Source organism: Mobula hypostoma, chromosome 6, assembly GCF_963921235.1.
Source record: "Mobula hypostoma chromosome 6, sMobHyp1.1, whole genome shotgun sequence".
Lineage (NCBI taxonomy): Eukaryota > Metazoa > Chordata > Chondrichthyes > Myliobatiformes > Myliobatidae > Mobula > Mobula hypostoma.
The window spans coordinates 104,578,052-104,596,868 of NC_086102.1; the positions used below are offsets into that span (position 1 = coordinate 104,578,052).

The 18,817-nt window shown below is 44.2% G+C and overlaps 1 protein-coding gene across 6 annotated transcripts in view; it reads left to right on the forward strand.

The window, feature by feature from the left end:
• Positions 1-18,817, forward strand: part of ttll4 (tubulin tyrosine ligase-like family, member 4) — a 113,154-nt gene that overhangs the window by 35,260 nt on the left and 59,077 nt on the right. For all 6 annotated transcript variants that reach the window (XR_010018382.1, XM_063051354.1, XM_063051353.1 and 3 more), the window contains exon 3: positions 18,164-18,228. Coding sequence is in view for 5 of the 6 variants with exons in the window: in XM_063051354.1 (XP_062907424.1) it covers positions 18,164-18,228 (65 nt within the window). In the remaining variant the exon portion in view is untranslated. The remainder of the gene's footprint in view (positions 1-18,163; positions 18,229-18,817) is intronic.

Genomic DNA, 18,817 nt, shown 5'->3' on the forward strand with positions numbered 1-18,817 from the left:
ATAATTCCAAGAGCGTCTTCAATTATATTAACGGTAAAAGGATGACTAAGGAGAGATTAGGTCCTCTTAAAGACAATCAAGACCATGTGCGGAACAGCTGAGATGTTTAATGACTATTATTCTTCAGTGATTACTAAGAATATCATGGATGACAAAGAAATGAGATAATAAGTAAACATGTGGATCATGTGCATGTTATGAAGATTACGTGGGTAAATGCCTAGGGACTGACCAAGTGCACCCATGGACATTATGGGAGGTTAAAGAAAAAATTGTGGAAGCCCTTGTGGAGATACTTGCTTCATTAGTCACTGGTGAAGTTCCAGGTATCTGGAGGATGGCTAATGTCCCATGAAGCATAGCATGGACAGGCCAGGAATCTACATGCCAGTGAGCCTGATTCCATTTGCAGGGAAGTTACTGGAGAGTATTCTAAGGGACAAGATCTACCATCAGCAGTGGCCATTCCCCTCAACACCAGGTATACTGCTTTGGATAGTGTTGGGGAGGGGGAGGGGTGTTGTGTGGAATGACCTAGCAGAGGAAAGTTCCAGTGGTCAGGTCTCAGGCATTGAGTCTAGCTCTATGGCTCAGAAAGAGGGGGAGAAGACCAGTGCAGTAGTGACAGAGGATTCCATAATTAGGGCAGCAGACAGGCGATTCTGTGGACATGCAAGAGACACCGGCATGGTATGTTGCCTCCCAGGTGCCAGGGTCAGGGGTGTCTCGGATCGGGTCCATAGTGTTCTAAAGGGGGAGAATGTGCAGCCAGAAGTCACGTACATGTTGGTACCGACAGAATAGGTAGAAAAGGGAGGAGGTCCTGAAGAGAGGATATAGGGAGATGGGTAGAAGGTTGAAAAACAGGACCTTTAGGGATGTAATGTCTGGATTGCTGCCTGTGCCATGCTCCAGTGAGAGTGAGAATATGATAATCTGGCAGATGAATTTGTGGCTGAGGAATTGGTGCAGGGGGCAGGGTTTCAGATTTATGGAACATTGGGGTCTGTTCTGGGGAAGGTATTACCTGTACAAAAAGGGTGGGCTACACCTGAACCCGAGTGGAACCAATATCCTTGAGGGGAAGTTTGCTAGAGCTGTTTGAGGAGAGTTTAAGCTAATTTGGCAGGGGGATGGGACCCAGCATGATGGGGCTGAGGAAAGGGCAGTGTTTAGTGAGACTGAGGAAGACAAGTAGATGATAGGGGGAAATTGCTGTCAGTGGGATGAGTTGAAGTGTAATATAGGAGTAAAGTTGAAAAAGGTGATGAATGCAGACTGAAGGTGTTATATTTGAATGCACGTAGTATACAGATGATCTTATAGAGCAGTTAGAGATTGGCAGGTATGACATTGTAGGCATTACTGAGTTGTAGCTGAAAGAAAATCATAGTTGGGAGTTTACTATCCAACGGATACACGTATTAAAATGATAGGCAGAGGAGGTGGTGTGGCTGTGGTCGTAAAAAATGAAATCAAATCCTTACAAAAAGGTGACATAGGATTAAAAGATGTAGAATTCTTGTGGGTGGAGTTAAGAAAATGCAAGGAGGAGAAAGACCTGATGAGAGTTATAGGCAGGTCTCTGAACAGTAGCCGTTATGTTGGGTACAAATTTGCAACTTGAGGTTTTAAAAAAAAGCATGTAAGAAGGGCAATATTATGATAGTCATGGGGGATTTCAATATGCAAGTAAATTGGGAAAATCAGGTTGGCGCTGGATCACAAGAGATGGAATTGTTAGAATGCCCATGATAGGACTTTTTAAAGCAGCTTGTGATTGAGCCCACCAGAGGAAAGGCGATTCTGGATTGTGTGTTGTGTAATGAACCAGATTTTATTAAAGAACTTAGGGTAAAGGAAACCTTTGGAGACAGTGGTCATAATATAGAATCTACCCTGCAGTTTAAGAAGGTGAAGCTAAAATTGGATTATCAGGATTACAGTGGAGTAAAGGGAATTACAGAGGCATAAGAGACAGCTGGCCAAAGCTGATTGGAGGGAGAATCTAGCAGGCAAGATGGCAGAGCAGTAATAGCTAGAGTTTCTTGGAGAAATTCAGAAGGTGCAAGATAGATACATACCAAAGATGAAGAAATATTCTAAAGGCAGGATGATACTAAACTAGAATGGTTGGGGGGTGGGAATCAAATTAAAGAGGCTAGGCGTGAGGAGGTTAGTTCACAACAGGGGGATGGGAACCAGTGCAGAGAGACAGAGGGGTGTAAAGTGAGGGTAGAAGCAAAAAGTACTAAGGAGAAAAGTAGAAGTGGCAGGCCGACAAATCCAGGGCAAGCATTAAAAAGGGCCACTTTTCAACATAATTGTATAAGGGCTAAGCGAGTTGTAAAAGAGCGCCTGAAGGCTTTATGTGTCAATGCAAGGAGCATTCGTAATAAGGTGGATGAATTGAAAGTGCAGATTGTTATTAATGATTATGATATAGTTGGGATCACAGAGACATGGCTCCAGGGTGACCAGGGATGGGAGCTCAACGTTCAGGGATATTCAATATTCAGGAGGGATAGACATGAAGGAAGGGGAGGTGGGGTGGCGTTGCTGGTTAAAGAAGAGATTAACGCAATAGAAAGGAAGGACATAAGCCGGGAAGATGTGGAATCGATATGGGTAGAGCTGCGTAACACCAAGGGGCAGAAGATGCTGGTGGGAGTTGTGTACAGGCCACCTAACAGTAGTAGTGAGGTCGGAGATGGTATTAAACAGGAAATTAGAAATGTGTGCAATAAAGGAACAGCAGTTATAATGGGTGACTTCAATCTAAATGTAGACTGGGTGAACCAAATTGGTAAAGGTGCTGAGGAAGAGGATTTCTTGGAATGTATGCGGGATGGTTTTTTGAACCAACATGTCGAGGAACCAACTAGAGAGCAGGCTATTCTGGACTGGGTTTTGAGCAATGAGGAATGGTTAATTAGCGATCTTGTCGTGAGAGGCCCCTTGGGTAAGAGTGACCATAATATGGTGGAATTCTTCATTAAGATGGAGAGTGACATAGTTAATTCAGAAACAAAGGTTCTGAACTTAAAGAGGGGTAACTTTGAAGGTATGAGACGTGAATTAGCTAAGATAGACTGGCAAATGACACTTAAAGGATTGACGGTGGATATGCAATGGCAAGCATTTAAAGGTTGCATGGATGAACTACAACAATTGTTCATCCCAGTTTGGCAAAAGAATAAATCAAGGAAGGTAGTGCACCCGTGGCTGACAAGAGAAATTAGGGATAGTATCAATTCCAAAGAAGAAGCATACAAATTAGCCAGAGAAAGTGGCTCACCTGAGGACTGGGAGAAATTCAGAGTTCAGCAGAGGAGGACAAAGGGCTTAATTAGGAAGGGGAAAAAAGATTATGAGAGAAAACTGGCAGGGAACATAAAAACGGACTGTAAAAGCTTTTATAGATATGTAAAAAGGAAAAAACTGGTAAAGACAAATGTAGGTCCCCTGCAGACAGAAACAGGTGAATTGATTATGGGGAGCAAGGACATGGCAGACCAATTGAATAGTTACTTTGGTTCTGTCTTCACTAAGGAGGACATAAATAATCTTCCAGAAATAGTAAGGGACAGAGGGTCCAGTGGGATGGAGGAACTGAGCGAAATACAAGTTAGTAGGGAAGTGGTGTTAGGTAAATTGAAGGGATTGAAGCCAGATAAATCCCCAGGGCCAGATGGTCTGCATCCTAGAGTGCTTAAAGAAGTAGCCCAAGAAATAGTGGATGCATTAGTGATAATTTTTCAAAACTCGTTAGATTCTGGACTAGTTCCTGAGGATTGGAGGGTGGCTAATGTAACCTCACTTTTTAAAAAAGGAGGGAGAGAGAAACCGGGGAATTATAGACCGGTTAACCTAACGTTGGTGGTGGGGAAACTGCTGGAGTCAGTTATCAAGGATGTGATAACAGCACATTTGGAAAGCGGTGAAATGATCGGACAAAGTCAGCATGGATTTGTGAAAGGAAAATCATGTCTGACGAATCTCATAGAATTTTTTGAGGATGTAACTAGTAGAGTGGATAGGGGAGAACCAGTGGATGTGGTATATTTGGATTTTCAAAAGGCTTTTGACAAGGTCCCACATAGGAGATTAGTGTGCAAACTTAAAGCACACGGTATTGGGGGTAAGGTATTGGTGTGGGTGGAGAATTGGTTAGCAGACAGGAAGCAAAGAGTGGGAATAAACGGGACCTTTTCAGAATGGCAGGCGGTGACTAGTGGGGTACCGCAAGGCTCAGTGCTGGGACCCCAGTTGTTTACAATATATATTAATGACTTGGATGAGGGAATTAAATGCAGCATCTCCAAGTTTGCGGATGACACGAAGCTGGGTGGCAGTGTTAACAGTGAGGAGGATGCTAAGAGGATGCAGGGTGACTTGGATAGGTTGGGTGAGTGGGCAAATTCATGGCAGATGCAATTTAATGTGGATAAATGTGAAGTTATCCACTTTGGTGGCAAAAATAGGAAAACAGATTATTATCTGAATGGTGGCCGATTAGGAAAAGGGGAGGTGCAACGAGACCTGGGTGTCATTATACACCAGTCATTGAAAGTGGGCATGCAGGTACAGCAGGCAGTGAAAAAGGCGAATGGTATGCTGGCATTTATAGCGAGAGGATTCGAGTACAGGAGCAGGGACGTACTACTGCAGTTGTACAAGGCCTTGGTGAGACCACACCTGGAGTATTGTGTGCAGTTTTGGTCCCCTAATCTGAGGAAAGACATCTTTGCCATAGAGGGAGTACAAAGAAGGTTCACCAGATTGATTCCTGGGATGGCGGGACTTTCATATGAAGAAAGACTGGATGAATTGGGCTTGTACTCGTTGGAATTTAGAAGATTGAGGGGGGATCTGATTGAAACGTATAAGATCCTAAAGGGATTGGACAGGCTAGATGCAGGAAGATTGTTCCCGATGTTGGGGAAGTCCAGAACGAGGGGTCACAGTTTGAGGATAGAGGGGAAGCCTTTTAGGACCGAGATTAGGAAAAACTTCTTCACACAGAGAGTGGTGAATCTGTGGAATTCTCTGCCACAGGAAACTGTTGAGACCAGTTCATTGGCTATATTTAAGAGGGAGTTAGATATGGCCCTTGTGGCTACGGGGGTCAGGGGGTATGGAGGGAAGGCTGGGGCGGGGTTCTGAGTTGGATGATCAGCCATGATCATAATAAATGGCGGTGCAGGCTCAAAGGGCCGAATGGCCTACTCCTGCACCTATTTTCTATGTTTCTATGTTTCTATACAATTGTAGTTGACAAGGGAAGTCAAAGTCAACAAACATTGCCCTGTCGTTCTGCTGTTACTGTGCATTTCAATGTCTTCCCCATATATATTCTAATAATAGTTCTTAAAGGGTTTGGCTTTATGGTGCCTTTCCTGCCATACACGGTAAAGATGGTATGTCCTGGTGCCTTAAAAAATGGGGCGGATCGTTCTTGGCAGGAAAAGAGAGATTGAGCTACCAGGATTTCACACTGGACAAAGTACAGAGCTTTCATTGTTTTTCTGGTAGATATCTTTTTGATGCAATTTGTAAACACCTTTGCGTGAAAGTGCTAAGTGACTCTAGCCATCTTTTCTTCGGTCAGAACCCACATACGTAATAGAAGGTAAGTTAGCCAATAATATAAAAGAGGATACAAAGTTCTTTTTTTCAGAGTCAAAAAAGAGGCAAGAGTGGATATCAGACTGCAAGAAAATGATGGTGGAAGGAAAGAAATGGGGACAAAGATATGGCAGGTGAAATTAACAAGTATTTTGCATCAGTCTTCATGGTGGAAGACACTAGCAGTATGCCAGAAATTGAGTGTGTCAGGGCAGAAGTGAGTGTAGTTGCTATTACTAAGGAGATGGTGCTAGGGAAGCTGAAGTTGAAAGATAAGTCACCTGGACCAGAGGAAGCTGAAGAGATTATGGAGTACTAGTAGTGATTTTTTAAGAATCACTAGATTTTGGAATGGTTCTGGAGGACTAGAAAATTGCAAATGTCACTCCACTCTTTGAGAAGGGAGGGAGGCGGAAGAAAGTAAAATATAGGCAGTTAGCCTGACTTCAGTGGTTGGGAAGATGTTGCAATCCATTATTAAGGATGAGGTTTCAGGGTACTTGGAGGCACATGATAAAATAGACTGACGTCAGCATGGTTTCCTTAAATATAGACAAAGAGTCAGTTGATTTGCATACTTGGATTTTCAGAAAGCCATTGACATGTGGTTGCGTAACAAGATGAGAGCCCATGATGTTACAGGAAAGGTACTGATAGGAGATTGGCTGACTTGCAGGAGGCAAAATGTGGAAATAAATAGGGCCTTTTCTGCTGGTGACTTGCTGCAGAGGGTAGTCTTGAAACTGCTTCTTTTCATATTATATGTCAATGATTTGGATGACGGAATTGATGACTTTGTGGCCAAGTTTGCAGACGATATGAAAATAGAAGGAGGGGCAGGTGGTGTTGAGGAAGCAGAGAGTCTGCAGAAGCACTTTGATAGATTGGGAGAATGGACAAAGTAGTACCTGATAGAATAGGGTGTAGGGAAGTGTATGGTCATGCACTTTGGAAGAAGGAATTAAAGGCATAAAGGGGAGAAATTACAAAAATCAGAGGTGCAAAGTGACTTGGGAGTCCTCGTATAGAGTTCCCTAAACATTAATTTACAGGTTGAGTCAGTGGTAAAGAAGGCGAATACGATGTTAGCATTCATTTCGAGAGGACTAGAATATAAAAGCAATGAAGTAATGCTGAGTGTTTATAAGGCATTGGTCAGATTGCACTTTGAGAACTGTGATCTGTTTTGGGTTCCTTATCTAAGAAAAGATATGTTGGCATTGAAGAGTGTCCAGAGGAGCTTTATGAGAATGATTCCAGGAATGAAAGGGTTAACACATGAGTGTTTGATGGCTCTGAGCCTGTAGTCACAGGAGTTCAGAGGACTGAGGGGGAGCTTATTGAAACCTAGCAAATATTGAAAGGCCTAGATAGAGTGGACGTAGAGAGGATGTTTCCTCTGTGGGGGAGTGTAGAACCAGAGGTCATGGCCTCTATAGAGAGATATTCATTTAGAACAGAGCTGTGGAATTCATTGCCACAGATGGCTATGGAGGTCAGGTCATTGGGTATATCTCAAGCAGAGGTTGATAGATTCTTGATTAGTCAGGGCATCAAAGGTTACGGGAAAAAGACAGGAGAATGGTGTTGAGAGGATAATAAAGTAGCCATGATGGAATGGTGGAGTAGACTCAATGGGCTCAATGGCCTAATTCTGCTCATGTATTTTATGCCCTTATCACTTGGATAATCAAAAGAACAAGTTATTCTGCAGGTGCTGGAAATCTTTAGCAACACAATGGTGGAGGAGCTCAGTAGGTCAGTCCGCATCTATGGAGGGAAAATAACAGTCAACGTTTTAAGCTGAGACTCTTCATCAGGACTGGTGAATCTTTTGGAGATTTTTGAAGGGGGTAAATAAGGCCAACGGTCCCCAACCACCGGGCCGCAAAGCATGTGCTACCAGGCCGCAAGGAAACGATATGAGTCAGCTGCACCCTTCCTCATTACCTGTCACACACTGTTGAAGTTGAACATAGGGTTGCCAACTGTCCCGTATTTGCCGGGACATCTTGTATATTGGGCTAAATTGGTTTCTGCCATACGGGACCGCCCTTGTCCCGTATTTCCCCCGCTAAGGTAGAGCGTTCCTATGAAACCTTTCGCGCCAAAATGGCGTAAAGTGCAGAAGCAATTACCATTAATTTATATGGGAAAAATTTTTAAGCGTTCTCAGACCCAAAAAATAACCTACAAAATCATGCCAAATAACACATAAAACCTAAAATAACACTAACATATAGTAAAAGCAGGAATGATATAATAAATATACAGCCTATATAAAGTAGAAATAATATATGTACAGTATAGTTGGGAAGATTAAGCCAAAACCGATTTGTGAAAAAAAAATCGGCACGTACACGCATGCACACGTCATGCATGCACACACAGGTGCCCGTGCAAGGCTTCATGGTTATGGTAGTCTTTCTTGGGGTAAACACAAATGTCCTGGGATTTGACTGCTACTTTTGTCCCTTATTTGGGAGTGAGAAAGTTGGCAACCTGAACTGTAAAAGACATGTTGGCCGGTCCACAAGAATATTGTCAATATTCAACTGGTCTGCTGTGCAAAAAAGGTTGGGGACCCCTGAATAAGGGGGTAGATGAACGTAGAACAGTGGATGTTTGTATGGAATTCAGTAGGTTCTTTGACAAGGTTTTGCATGGTGGACTGATCTGCAAGGTTAGATCACATAGGATTCAAGGAGAGCTAGTGAGATAGATTCAGAGTTGGCTTGAGGGTAGAAATCAGGTGATGGTGAATGTAGATGCTCTGACTGCCAGTGGGTTTCCCCAGGAGTCAGTGCAGGGATCTGTTATTCATTACTTATGTAAATGATGGGATATGAATGTACATGACATGATTAACAAATTTGCTGATGGTACTAAATTAGGAGTCTTGTTGATACTGAACATAGAACATAGTGCATAGAACAGTAATTATGGGTCCTTTGGCCCACAGTGTTTGGTTGATCCACATAAGCATTAAGTTTGATCGTGTTGTAGGCTTCTCTCGTGCACAGTCTAAAGCCCTATTTTTTTTTTAAAAATCAATATGCCTATCTAAGAGACACTTCAGTGTCCTTATTGTATCCGCCTCAACACCACTCCTGTGTTGCAGGTATTTAGCTCTGTGTGTGTGTGTGTGTTAGTTAACCCTCAGGTTCTGTCAGCTGCGTAAGTCTAGGGAAGACTAACTCTGGCCCTGCCAAACGGGTGAGATTGAGATGCGAATCCACCCCGAAGCCCCCGTTTGCGTGGATGCTGTGTGATTTGTTACCCTGTTACAAATCAGTACCACCAAATAACAGACAGTACAATTTACTACAGGATTCGTGAAGAGAAAGCAAAAAAAGAAAAGGGCCCATCTTAATGAAACAGTCTAATGTGCACAAGTTGAAGCTCACAGTTAACCCTTTGCCGATCTTCCTTTGATCTCCCTGGCATGGCTCCACTCCAGGTTGAGTTCTATAATCCCCTCCCTCCAGCATCTTCTCTCTTCATCTCCCGCTGAACAAAACACCCAGATCACCCTGGTGTCTGGCACACAGCACGAAAACACCCTCCCGTCATTGGACGGCTCACATTTCAAAGCGCCTGTTATCTCTAACCTTAACCCAAACACTGCTTCTACAGAAAGACCATTACATTAGCAGTTAAACCTTTCCCACAGTGTTACACTTTCCCCCGACCAAAATTAGTCATGTCTTCATGACATTGAAATAATTTGCCGACCCTTCATACAATGCACAAAGTCCAACCCAGGTGTAAAAGGAAGTGACATGGCTTCCCAAGATGATAGGTGCCACTCTCTGTTTCCTCCGGTGCTACATAGGCCAGCCTGTCCAGTGGACTCCTGATCCTTTGAGACCTCCTTAACCCCTCATCTACTACTTCAGGTTCAGACACTCCTTGGGATACTTCTGGTCTACCTGGTGAGGTCTCCCCCGGTCCCTTGGCTGCACCCTGCTTCATCCCTTGCAGGGCCCCACTGAAAACCCGGTCTGTCCACACATAGCACCCCCCCCCCCCCCCGATTTCACATGACTCAGCGTGAGAGGGGTTGGGAATCTCTTCCTCAATCAGTGGGGAGTTAGCAAAAGGCAGTATATGCCGCATCTCCATTTCCTCATCTTCTGAATCAGTATCCCGTTCAGGGACGGGGCCTATTCCCATTCTCTGGTTTCACCTGGAAAACTGGTATGATTGGCATCTGACTCTCCACTATATAGGGTGTAGCTGCCCAGCAATTAGCCAACTTATGCTTCCCAGGTAGCCCCAAATTCCTTATGAGGACCCAGTCTCCTGGCATGGGTTGGGAGAAGCTAACCTTTTGATCATATCTCTTATTTCCTTGATCCTGCTTGACATTCGCGACCTTAGCTAATTCATAAGCCTTTTTCAGTTCTCTTCTCATATCAGACACATATCTCAGATAAGTCTTCGGTTGTAGGTCTTCCTCACCAGTTCCAAAACAAAGGTCGATGGACAACCTTGCCTTGCGCCCAAACATCAGATAGTATGGTGAATACCCATTAGCTTCATTTCATGTACAGTTGTAGCAGTGGACCAGATGTCCAATATGTTGACTCCGCTTGTTCTTCTTGCTGACTTCCAGCGTTATGAGCATGTCTAGCAAGGTCCAATTAAACCTCTCAGGCTGGGGATCACTCTGCGGGTGATAAGGCGTAGTCCTCAACTTCGAGCATGCTCAGTAACTCGTGTATGAGCCTACTCTCGAAATCCCATCCCTGATCACTATGTATCCACCTAGGGAGACCATAATAAATGAAATACTTCTCCCATAACAGTTTGGCCACCATGGATGCCCTCTGATCCTTGGTAGGGAAATCCTGTGCATATCTGGTGCAGTGATCCGTGATGACTAAGACATTTGCCATGTTACTGGCTTTTGCCTCTATTGACAGGAAATCCATACACACTCTGCAAGTGGGACAACAGAGCGGCCCTCATAGGCAGTGTCTTCCTCCGTATGCATGAAATGCATGATTTACAGTATTCTAATACCTCCAGCTTCATTCAGGGCCAATAGAACTGATCTGTGAGCAACCCATAGGTCTTTTCAACTCCCAAATGTCCAGAATCATCATGAAGTCACTTCTACACAATCCTCTGATACTTCAGTCAGAACCAGCTGAGAACGCCAAGGCCGGTCCGGAGGCGATGTGACCCAGTATGGGATCCGATTTCTCAACTCCAATCCGGGCCATTCTGTCAGTAATGGAGGCACCACAGTGTGTTTCATCTTCTCCGCTTGGGCGATGTCTCCCTTTTTGATTGCTGACCAAATGGAACTGATGCCCGGGTCATCTCGCTGAGCAGCTACCACTTCCCCAGGACTCAATTCCAGTAACTGGTTTGTCTACAGAGCAGTCAGGTTACAGTAAGCTTGTGGAATGGCGTCATGAAAAGGTCCCAATTGATCTACCGTTTGATCCTGCCCTTGCCTTCCGTCTGCCTTCATCATGATGGCAAACTGGCACACGGCTTTCACTCCCAGGGCAGGAATGCTCTCCCACTCTCCGTCCCTGTCCAACCCATCATGTGCATGTCGGGACAAAACATTAGCATCAATGTTCCTACTTCCCGGCCGGTACTTCAGGCTGAAATCATAGGCAGACAACTCTGCCGACCACCGATGGCCTGTGGCATCCAATTTTGCCGAGGTCAGGATATAAGTTAGGAGATTGTTGTACATCCTCACCTCAAACTTGGCACCATAGAGGTAGTCACTCAACTTATCCACCGCAGCCCATTTCAACACTAGAAACTCCAATGTGAGTGGGATAGTTTTTCTCAGAGAACGACAGACTCCAGCTGACAAATGCAACAGGTCTCAACCCAATGCCCTGATCCTGATACAGGACATCCCTAAGCCCCCTCTGCTGGCATCTGTATGCAGTACATATGGTCTGCAAAAGCCAGCACAGTCGCCTGTGTCAGCAGCTCCTTTAGTGACTGAAAGGCCTCTTCATATCTCACATCCCACCTCGCTCCAAAGGGCTAAGAAACTCTTTACCCTCAGAGTCCTATAGTCTACCTTCCCATTCTTCTTCCTGGCCACTACTACTGGGGACGCATAGGGGCTTCTGGACTTGGTGATGATCCCAGCTTCCTTCAACTTACACAAATGCTGCCGAACGTCTTCCACCTCTGCAGGGGCAAGTCGCCGCGACCTTTCTCTTAACAGGGTGTCCTCGGTTACCCACATCAAACTCGTCAGTGGAAAAGACACCTTCCACCTTCAACATCTTCTCTGTCAACCTCCTCTTCCAACCTGCAGATACTGGGGAGTCTCCAAAGTTGAATGACTCAGCGGTCAACATTCCCCCTTTTGCAGATAGCTTCACCCCGGCTTGTCTCATAGTGATTCTAGACATTACCATCACTGGGAAGAGATGTGCCAGGGGCATCCCCTGCTTGAAGGTGACCTCCCTCTTTGTAGCTTTCTTGACAACCGCTCCCATCCTGTTCGCCAGTACAACTGAAGGCTTCTGCAGTTCGGGCCTCACCAGTACCCCAGCAGGCATGCCTGACTCCTCAGGCATTCCAGGAAATTTGGGGTTTCCCATTACTCTTGCTACTTCCTGGGCCGTATCACAATTGTCTTTGACTGGGTGAACCCGGCAGTCCCTCATTTAAACTCGTTATCTGGCCCAATGCAGCCACGCACTTCCTCAAAAGCAGCTCGAAACACCAGGTGAATGGACAATAGTCTCAGAAAGCTCTCTCCAGCTTTCTCCCTGCAGGCTCCCATTAGCCTCCTCACAATAGGAGTGTTGGTCCCCACAAGAATTGAAACACCGCCCTTCTCAACAGGGTCCAGACAAACCAGCGCTAATGTAATAAGGACCTCAACCAATCCCACATCAGCCTCCGAAAACTCCAGCTTCACTGACAAATAACCATCATATGGATAATTTCCCACACTAAGACCCCAGATCTCTAGTGCACTGAGTGATGTCAATAGTAAATGCATCAAATACTGGTTGTAAAATGTCTGGTACAGCAAAGTGGCCTGCAACCCTGTGTCAAGTATGGCGCTAGCATAAATGCCCTCTATCTGTGGTGATACACTGGAGCTTTGCCCAACTAAACCTCCAGGAATATGGTTTTTTGCTTTCGGGTGTTCTTCGATATATTTCTGGAAATGTGTTCCCCCTAGTACATCAGGCTATCCCCTCACTGAATCTCTAAGTTTTCTTAATGTCTCTCTCTGCTTAGGTACCTGGGGGTTTATTCTCCAAGGGGGTTTCCCATTGTTCACACTCCCGCCTGAAGTATCCCTCTTCGCCACAGACAATATCGGCCGCTCCCATCTCACAGGACCTCGGCTGCTAGCTGTCCTCTGCGTAGTCTGTCCCCTTAGAAGAAATGCCTCCCTATCAGTTCTATCATGCGGGGGGGGAACACCCACTGATAATAACCGGGACATCTCAGTTCTCAACTCTGCCATGATCTCCTCTGCCACTCCCTGGGGCAGGCTATCTGCGGTCACTTCAACGCAGGGGACTAATACCGAGGACTGTACCCTGCCGATGGAGGCCTCCCGTGCCTCCGACGCATTCTCCTCCTCTTGTACTTCTCCGATCAGCTCAACAAATGAGGGAGGGGAAGGGAGCGCGTCTTGTGAGACAGTTGGAGACCCCAAGCAATCGGTTCTGGGACTGGGCGCTTTTCGCTATTTGGTCCATTCTTAACTGATCCACCTCAGCCGCCTGAATGGCCTCTCTATACCGCAAACAATTTAGCTACCTCTGCAGCCAAAAAATATAAGCTTCTCCCCCTCCTCACGACACATGTTCTGAAACCCCACCATGAGCTCCATTGGGCTTCCCGTCGCACCAAACACCTTTACTGGTTCTTGCATGTAGACCACAGAAGTGGCAAGGGGGTTCTGTGCCTCTACGGATCTCACTACGTCAGCAGCCTGCCTGCTCAAACTTTCAACCATCGCTGTCGTTTTACGTCATCAGAGCACTGCCACTCATCTAACAACTCATATTCGCCAGGGAGGTAAGGCTGCTACCTCCTCGCTGGGGAACTAATTAGACATTCCAAATCAGACCACTCCTTTCCCTTGCTCCGCAGAGATGAGAGAAACCTGTCTTTGAAGTCTCCGCTCCCAGCTACGGGAGACTTGACTTGTGATTCAGCCTCCTCTCTTGCACTCTCCTCCTCCCGGAAAGTATGGACAGTCCATGGGCCCCCACCTGTCCTGGGGCCCCAATAGTACCAGGTAGTTCCACTGCCCCAGCACTAGTCTGAACTAAAAGTCTATGCCCGTCATTTTATCAAATCTCCGTCCCACACTTGTAACTTTAACAGTACTTACAAGTCAAATTAACAACACATCAGGAATACGAATATCTACCCCACTCAACACGCACACATTCGTTACCAGTAACCCCGTAGATTCACACCACCGCTCAACTCTGGCAGCATCCATTCCCATGTATTGTAATCACTTTACTGGACAATAGTTTAGCACGGACTTGAACATACAACCTACTGGTTCAATGCTCAGGGCAGTCATATAGCATCCAATAAAATCTATCCCAAACAATACCCCCACAATTGTAACCCTCAGGTTCTGTCGGCTGCGTAAGTCTAGGGAAGACTATCTCTGGCCCTGCCAAGCGGGTGAGGTTGAGATGCGAATCCACCCCGAAGCCCCCGTTTGTGTGGATGCTGTGTGATCTGTTACCCTGTTACAAATCAGTACCACCAAATAACAGACAGTACACTGCATACAATTAAACAATTTAGCTTTTTAATTCTTAATTTGACTACAGGGTTAGTGAAGAAAAAGTAGAAAAAGAAAAGGGCCCATTTTAATGAAACAGTCTAATGTGCACAAGTTGGAGCTCACAGTTAACCCTTTGTCAATCTTCCTTCAATCTCCTCGGCCTTTGTCGGATCATGGCTGCACACCACGTCGAGTCCTATGATCTCCTCCCTCCGGCATCTTCTCTCTCCATCTCCCGCCGAACAAAGTCCAGATCCCCCTGGTGTCAGACACACAGCACGAAAACACCCTCCCACCATTGGACGGCGCACATTTCAAAGCACCTGGTATCTCTAACCTCAACCAAAACACTTTTTATTAACAGACCATTACATTAGCAGTGAAACCTTTCCCAGGGCGTTACATGTGTATATATACATGTACCTTTGATATCTCTGTTAAACTTCCTTCCATTCACCTTAAATGGATTTCCTTTGGTATTGGTCATTGCCATTTCAGGGAAAAGGTGCTGGGTGGCCACTATGCCTCTCATATTCTTATATACCACTATCAAATCGTCTCTCATCCATAGCCCTAGCTCAATTAATCTTTCCTCATTAGACACATTCTCTTAATCTAGGCAACATCTGGTAAATATCTGTGTCTTCTCTAAAACTCCACATCCTTGCTAATGTGAGGTGTCTAAAACTGAGGACACTACTCTCAGTATGGTCTAACCAGAATTTTATAGAGCTGCGACATTAGGTCATGGCTCTTGAACTCAAACCACACTCCCCCCGCCCCCGTCAATGAGACCATTGGGCTATATCCCTTTATCAACTTCCACAACAACTTTGAAGGATCAGTGGACTTGGACCCAAAGTTCCTCTGTTCCTCCACAATGCTAAGAATACTTTGTACTCTGTATTCAAGTTTGATCTTCCAAAATGTATCACTTCACGCTTTTTCAGATTAAACTCCATCTGCCACTTCTGTCCAACTTTGCAACTTGTCTTTATCCTGATAACAATCTTCTGTACTATCCACAGTACCTCCAATCTTTGTGTCATCTGCGAACTTACTAACCCATCCCTCAGCTTATATTTTTTAAAACGAAAAGTAATTTACAAAACTTACCAGGAAAAGGAGTCCTAGAATAGATCCGTGCAGAACACCATTAGTCGCGACCTCCAGATAGAATGAGCTCTATCATCTTCTGTGGGCTAGTCATATCTGAATCCATGCAGTCAAGTTTCCATGGCCACCATGTTTCATGACTTCCTAAATGATTCTGCCATGGGAACCTTGTCAGATGCCTTATTAAAACTCATATAAACAACATCCACCATTTTACCTTCATCAGTTTGTTTTGTCAACCCCTTGAGAAATTCAGTCAGGCTCACAAAGCACAACCTTCCCCTCACAACATCATCCTGACTATCCCTAATAAGACTATACTCCTCCAAATGCTTGTAAATTCAGTTCCTAAGAATCCTCTCCAACAATTTGCCCACCACTAATGTAGGACTCACAAGGTTATCCTTATTACCTATTTTTGAACAACATTTGCAATCGAACAAGCATCTGGTACACCCCTCTGGCCAGGGAGGGTGCGAAGATTGTTGTCAAAACCTCAGCAACCTCTTCCTTCGCTTCCTGAAGTACCCTGGGTAATGTCCTATCTGGCCCCAGGAACTTCTATCTTTTTCAGAAGCTCCAATGCCTTCATCCTTACCCTTAACCTCCATCTAAACTCTTTATACTAAGGAGCCAATCAATATTAGGAAGGTCAAAGTCACCCATGACAATAACCTTGTAGTTTTTGCACCTTTCCTAAACCTGTGTATCTATCTGCTGTTTATTGTCCCAGTGGCTATGAGGTTGGGGGGGGGGGCACGCTGGAAGTGGAGGAGGAAGTGGGTGGGTGCTACCGAATACTCCCAGTATTAAACATGACATGAAGGTTGGATTTGTGGATAGTGTGGAGGATTTTTGTAGGGCATCATCAGGATGCATGGCTGGCCTGAGAGGTGACAGATGGAATTCAACTCTGAAAAGTGTGAAGTGATGCATTTTGGAAGGTTGAATTTTTAGGCGTTATATAGGGTTAATGGCAGGCTTCTTGGCAGTGTGAATGAGCAGGTGGATCTTGGGGTCCATGTCCGTAGATCCTTCATAGTTGCCATGTTAAGGCATATGATGTGTTGGCCTTCATTAGTAGGAGGATGAAGTTCAAGAGCTACGAGAAAATATTGCAGCTCTATAAAATCACACTGGAATATGGGTTCAGTTTTGGTTGCCTCATTTCAAGAAGGATGTTGGAAGTATTAGCGAGAGTGCAGAGATTTACCAGGATGCCTCCTGGACTACAGGGCATGTCTTTTGAACATGGGTTGAGCAAGCCTGGGCTTTTCTCTGTAGAGCAAAGGAGGATGAGAGTGTCTTTTTGTGGTGTACAAGATGATAAGAGGCATAGATTGAGTGGAGAGTTGAGACTTATTCCCAGTACAGAAATGGCTAATGCAAGGGGCCATAATTTTAAAGTGATCGGAGGAAAATATGGGGGTGGGACTATCAAAAGTAAGTTCTTTACACAAAGAGTGATGGGTGTGGAACACGCTGCCATGTGTAGTAGTAGAGACAAATGTATTAGGGACACTTAAGTAATTCTTAGATTGTACATGGATGATTAAAAAAAATGGAGGCTATGTGAGAGGGAAAGGTTAGGTTGATTTTGGAGTAGGTTAAAAGGTCAGCATATTGTGGGCTTACTGTTGTTCTATGTTCTAGAGCTGAGTGCAATAGCTATCACTATGTGATCCTGATCCTATTCTTGCTGCAAATTCTGAAGGGCTTTTCTCTCAGCTTGCTGGTGACTAAGATCTGTGCCTGCTTGCCATTCATCAGAGTCAAACTGGGAATGTCTAAGAGTATTTCCCAGCTTGGAAATATTCTCTGTTATTTGACACTGCTTTTAATGTGAAAAGGGGAAAGTTTAAAGGTGTTCTATGAATGAAGGTTGTTTACAAAGTGGTAGAAGTGGACATAATAGCAATGCTTAAGAGTCACTGAGAGGAATACATGAACAAGCAAGGAATGGAGGGATATAGACCATGGGCATAGTTTAATTTGGCATCATGATTGGAGCAGACTTCGTAGGCCATCAGGTCTGTTCCTGTGCATTGATGGAAATGTTATGCCTACAAGTCACTTTTTCAATGGAAGAGGAGGTAATGTATAGAGGCAAGTCATAAACACGAAGAGGTTCTGCAGATGCTGGAAATACAGAGCAACACAAGTAAGATTCTGGAGGAACCCAGCAGACCAGGCAGCATCTGTGGAGGGGAATAAACAGTCAATATTTTGGGTGAGATCCTTTCTCCGTGCTTGAAACATACTCCTCTTTCTTTTTTAGAGAAAATGAACAATGTTTTTGCCTGCTCTATAAAAAGTTGTAAACTGTTATATATTTTTCTACTTGAGTGAGTTTCTTACCTTAGCTCTGTTACTCAGCAGAAAGCAGAACTAGTTATATAATTTCCTACTCTTTCCCCTCTCAAGTATCAATTGTTGCTGTTGCTGCCAACCATATAGTTTGGTATTGATTTATTATCGTCACACGTACCAAGATACAGTGAAAATCTCATCTTTCAACCCTTTTATTAAAAATTTCCTGGTTATTAAGAGTATTATGTGGAAGAAACACATTACTTTAAAGAAAATGACCAGGATAATTAAGAGTGTAATACTCTGGAAATTATCTAAATTGTGTTTTTTTTAAATTAGTGTTGACATTGAAGGGGAAGACACTGCAGATGGTTTGGAGGATGCCAGCAGCCAGGATTGTGATGGTAAATTTGGTTTTTGGGTGTTCTTTAGAGATTCTCTTGTGTTCATGTTAATCCCTAGAAACTCCAAGCCTACGTGAATTGCTTCGTATATTGTTGTAACAAGTTGTTTAACGTTGTACCAAATTCCCCATGGAGCCTTAGGGCTTCAGGCTATTAAGTAGTTTCATTGTTATTTTTATTTTAAAATTTTGCATCTAGCTTTGAGATTAAGTCTGTTTTTTTTTAAATTAAGTGTTAAGACCTTCCTTCAGTCTATCTTTGTTCCCAGTTTTTAGTTTTAATATTTAGGACAATTGAATCAAAATAGTTTATTGCTTTTTTTTTAAAGTTTTTTGAGATTTGCAAAAACCTTTCCTTGAATATAAGATTACCTGTCCTTACACAAGACTCAGAGCCCACAAAAAACAGAAGAACATAATAAATGGGAGCAAGAGCACTTAGTTCCTTGAGTTTGTTCAGTCAAGTGGATCTTCTACCTTAACACCATTTTCCTTCTCCATCTCCATTTCCATTTATTACTCTAATATCCAAAAATACATCAATCTCAATTTTGATTACAATCAATGACTGAGCATTCATTGCCCTTCTG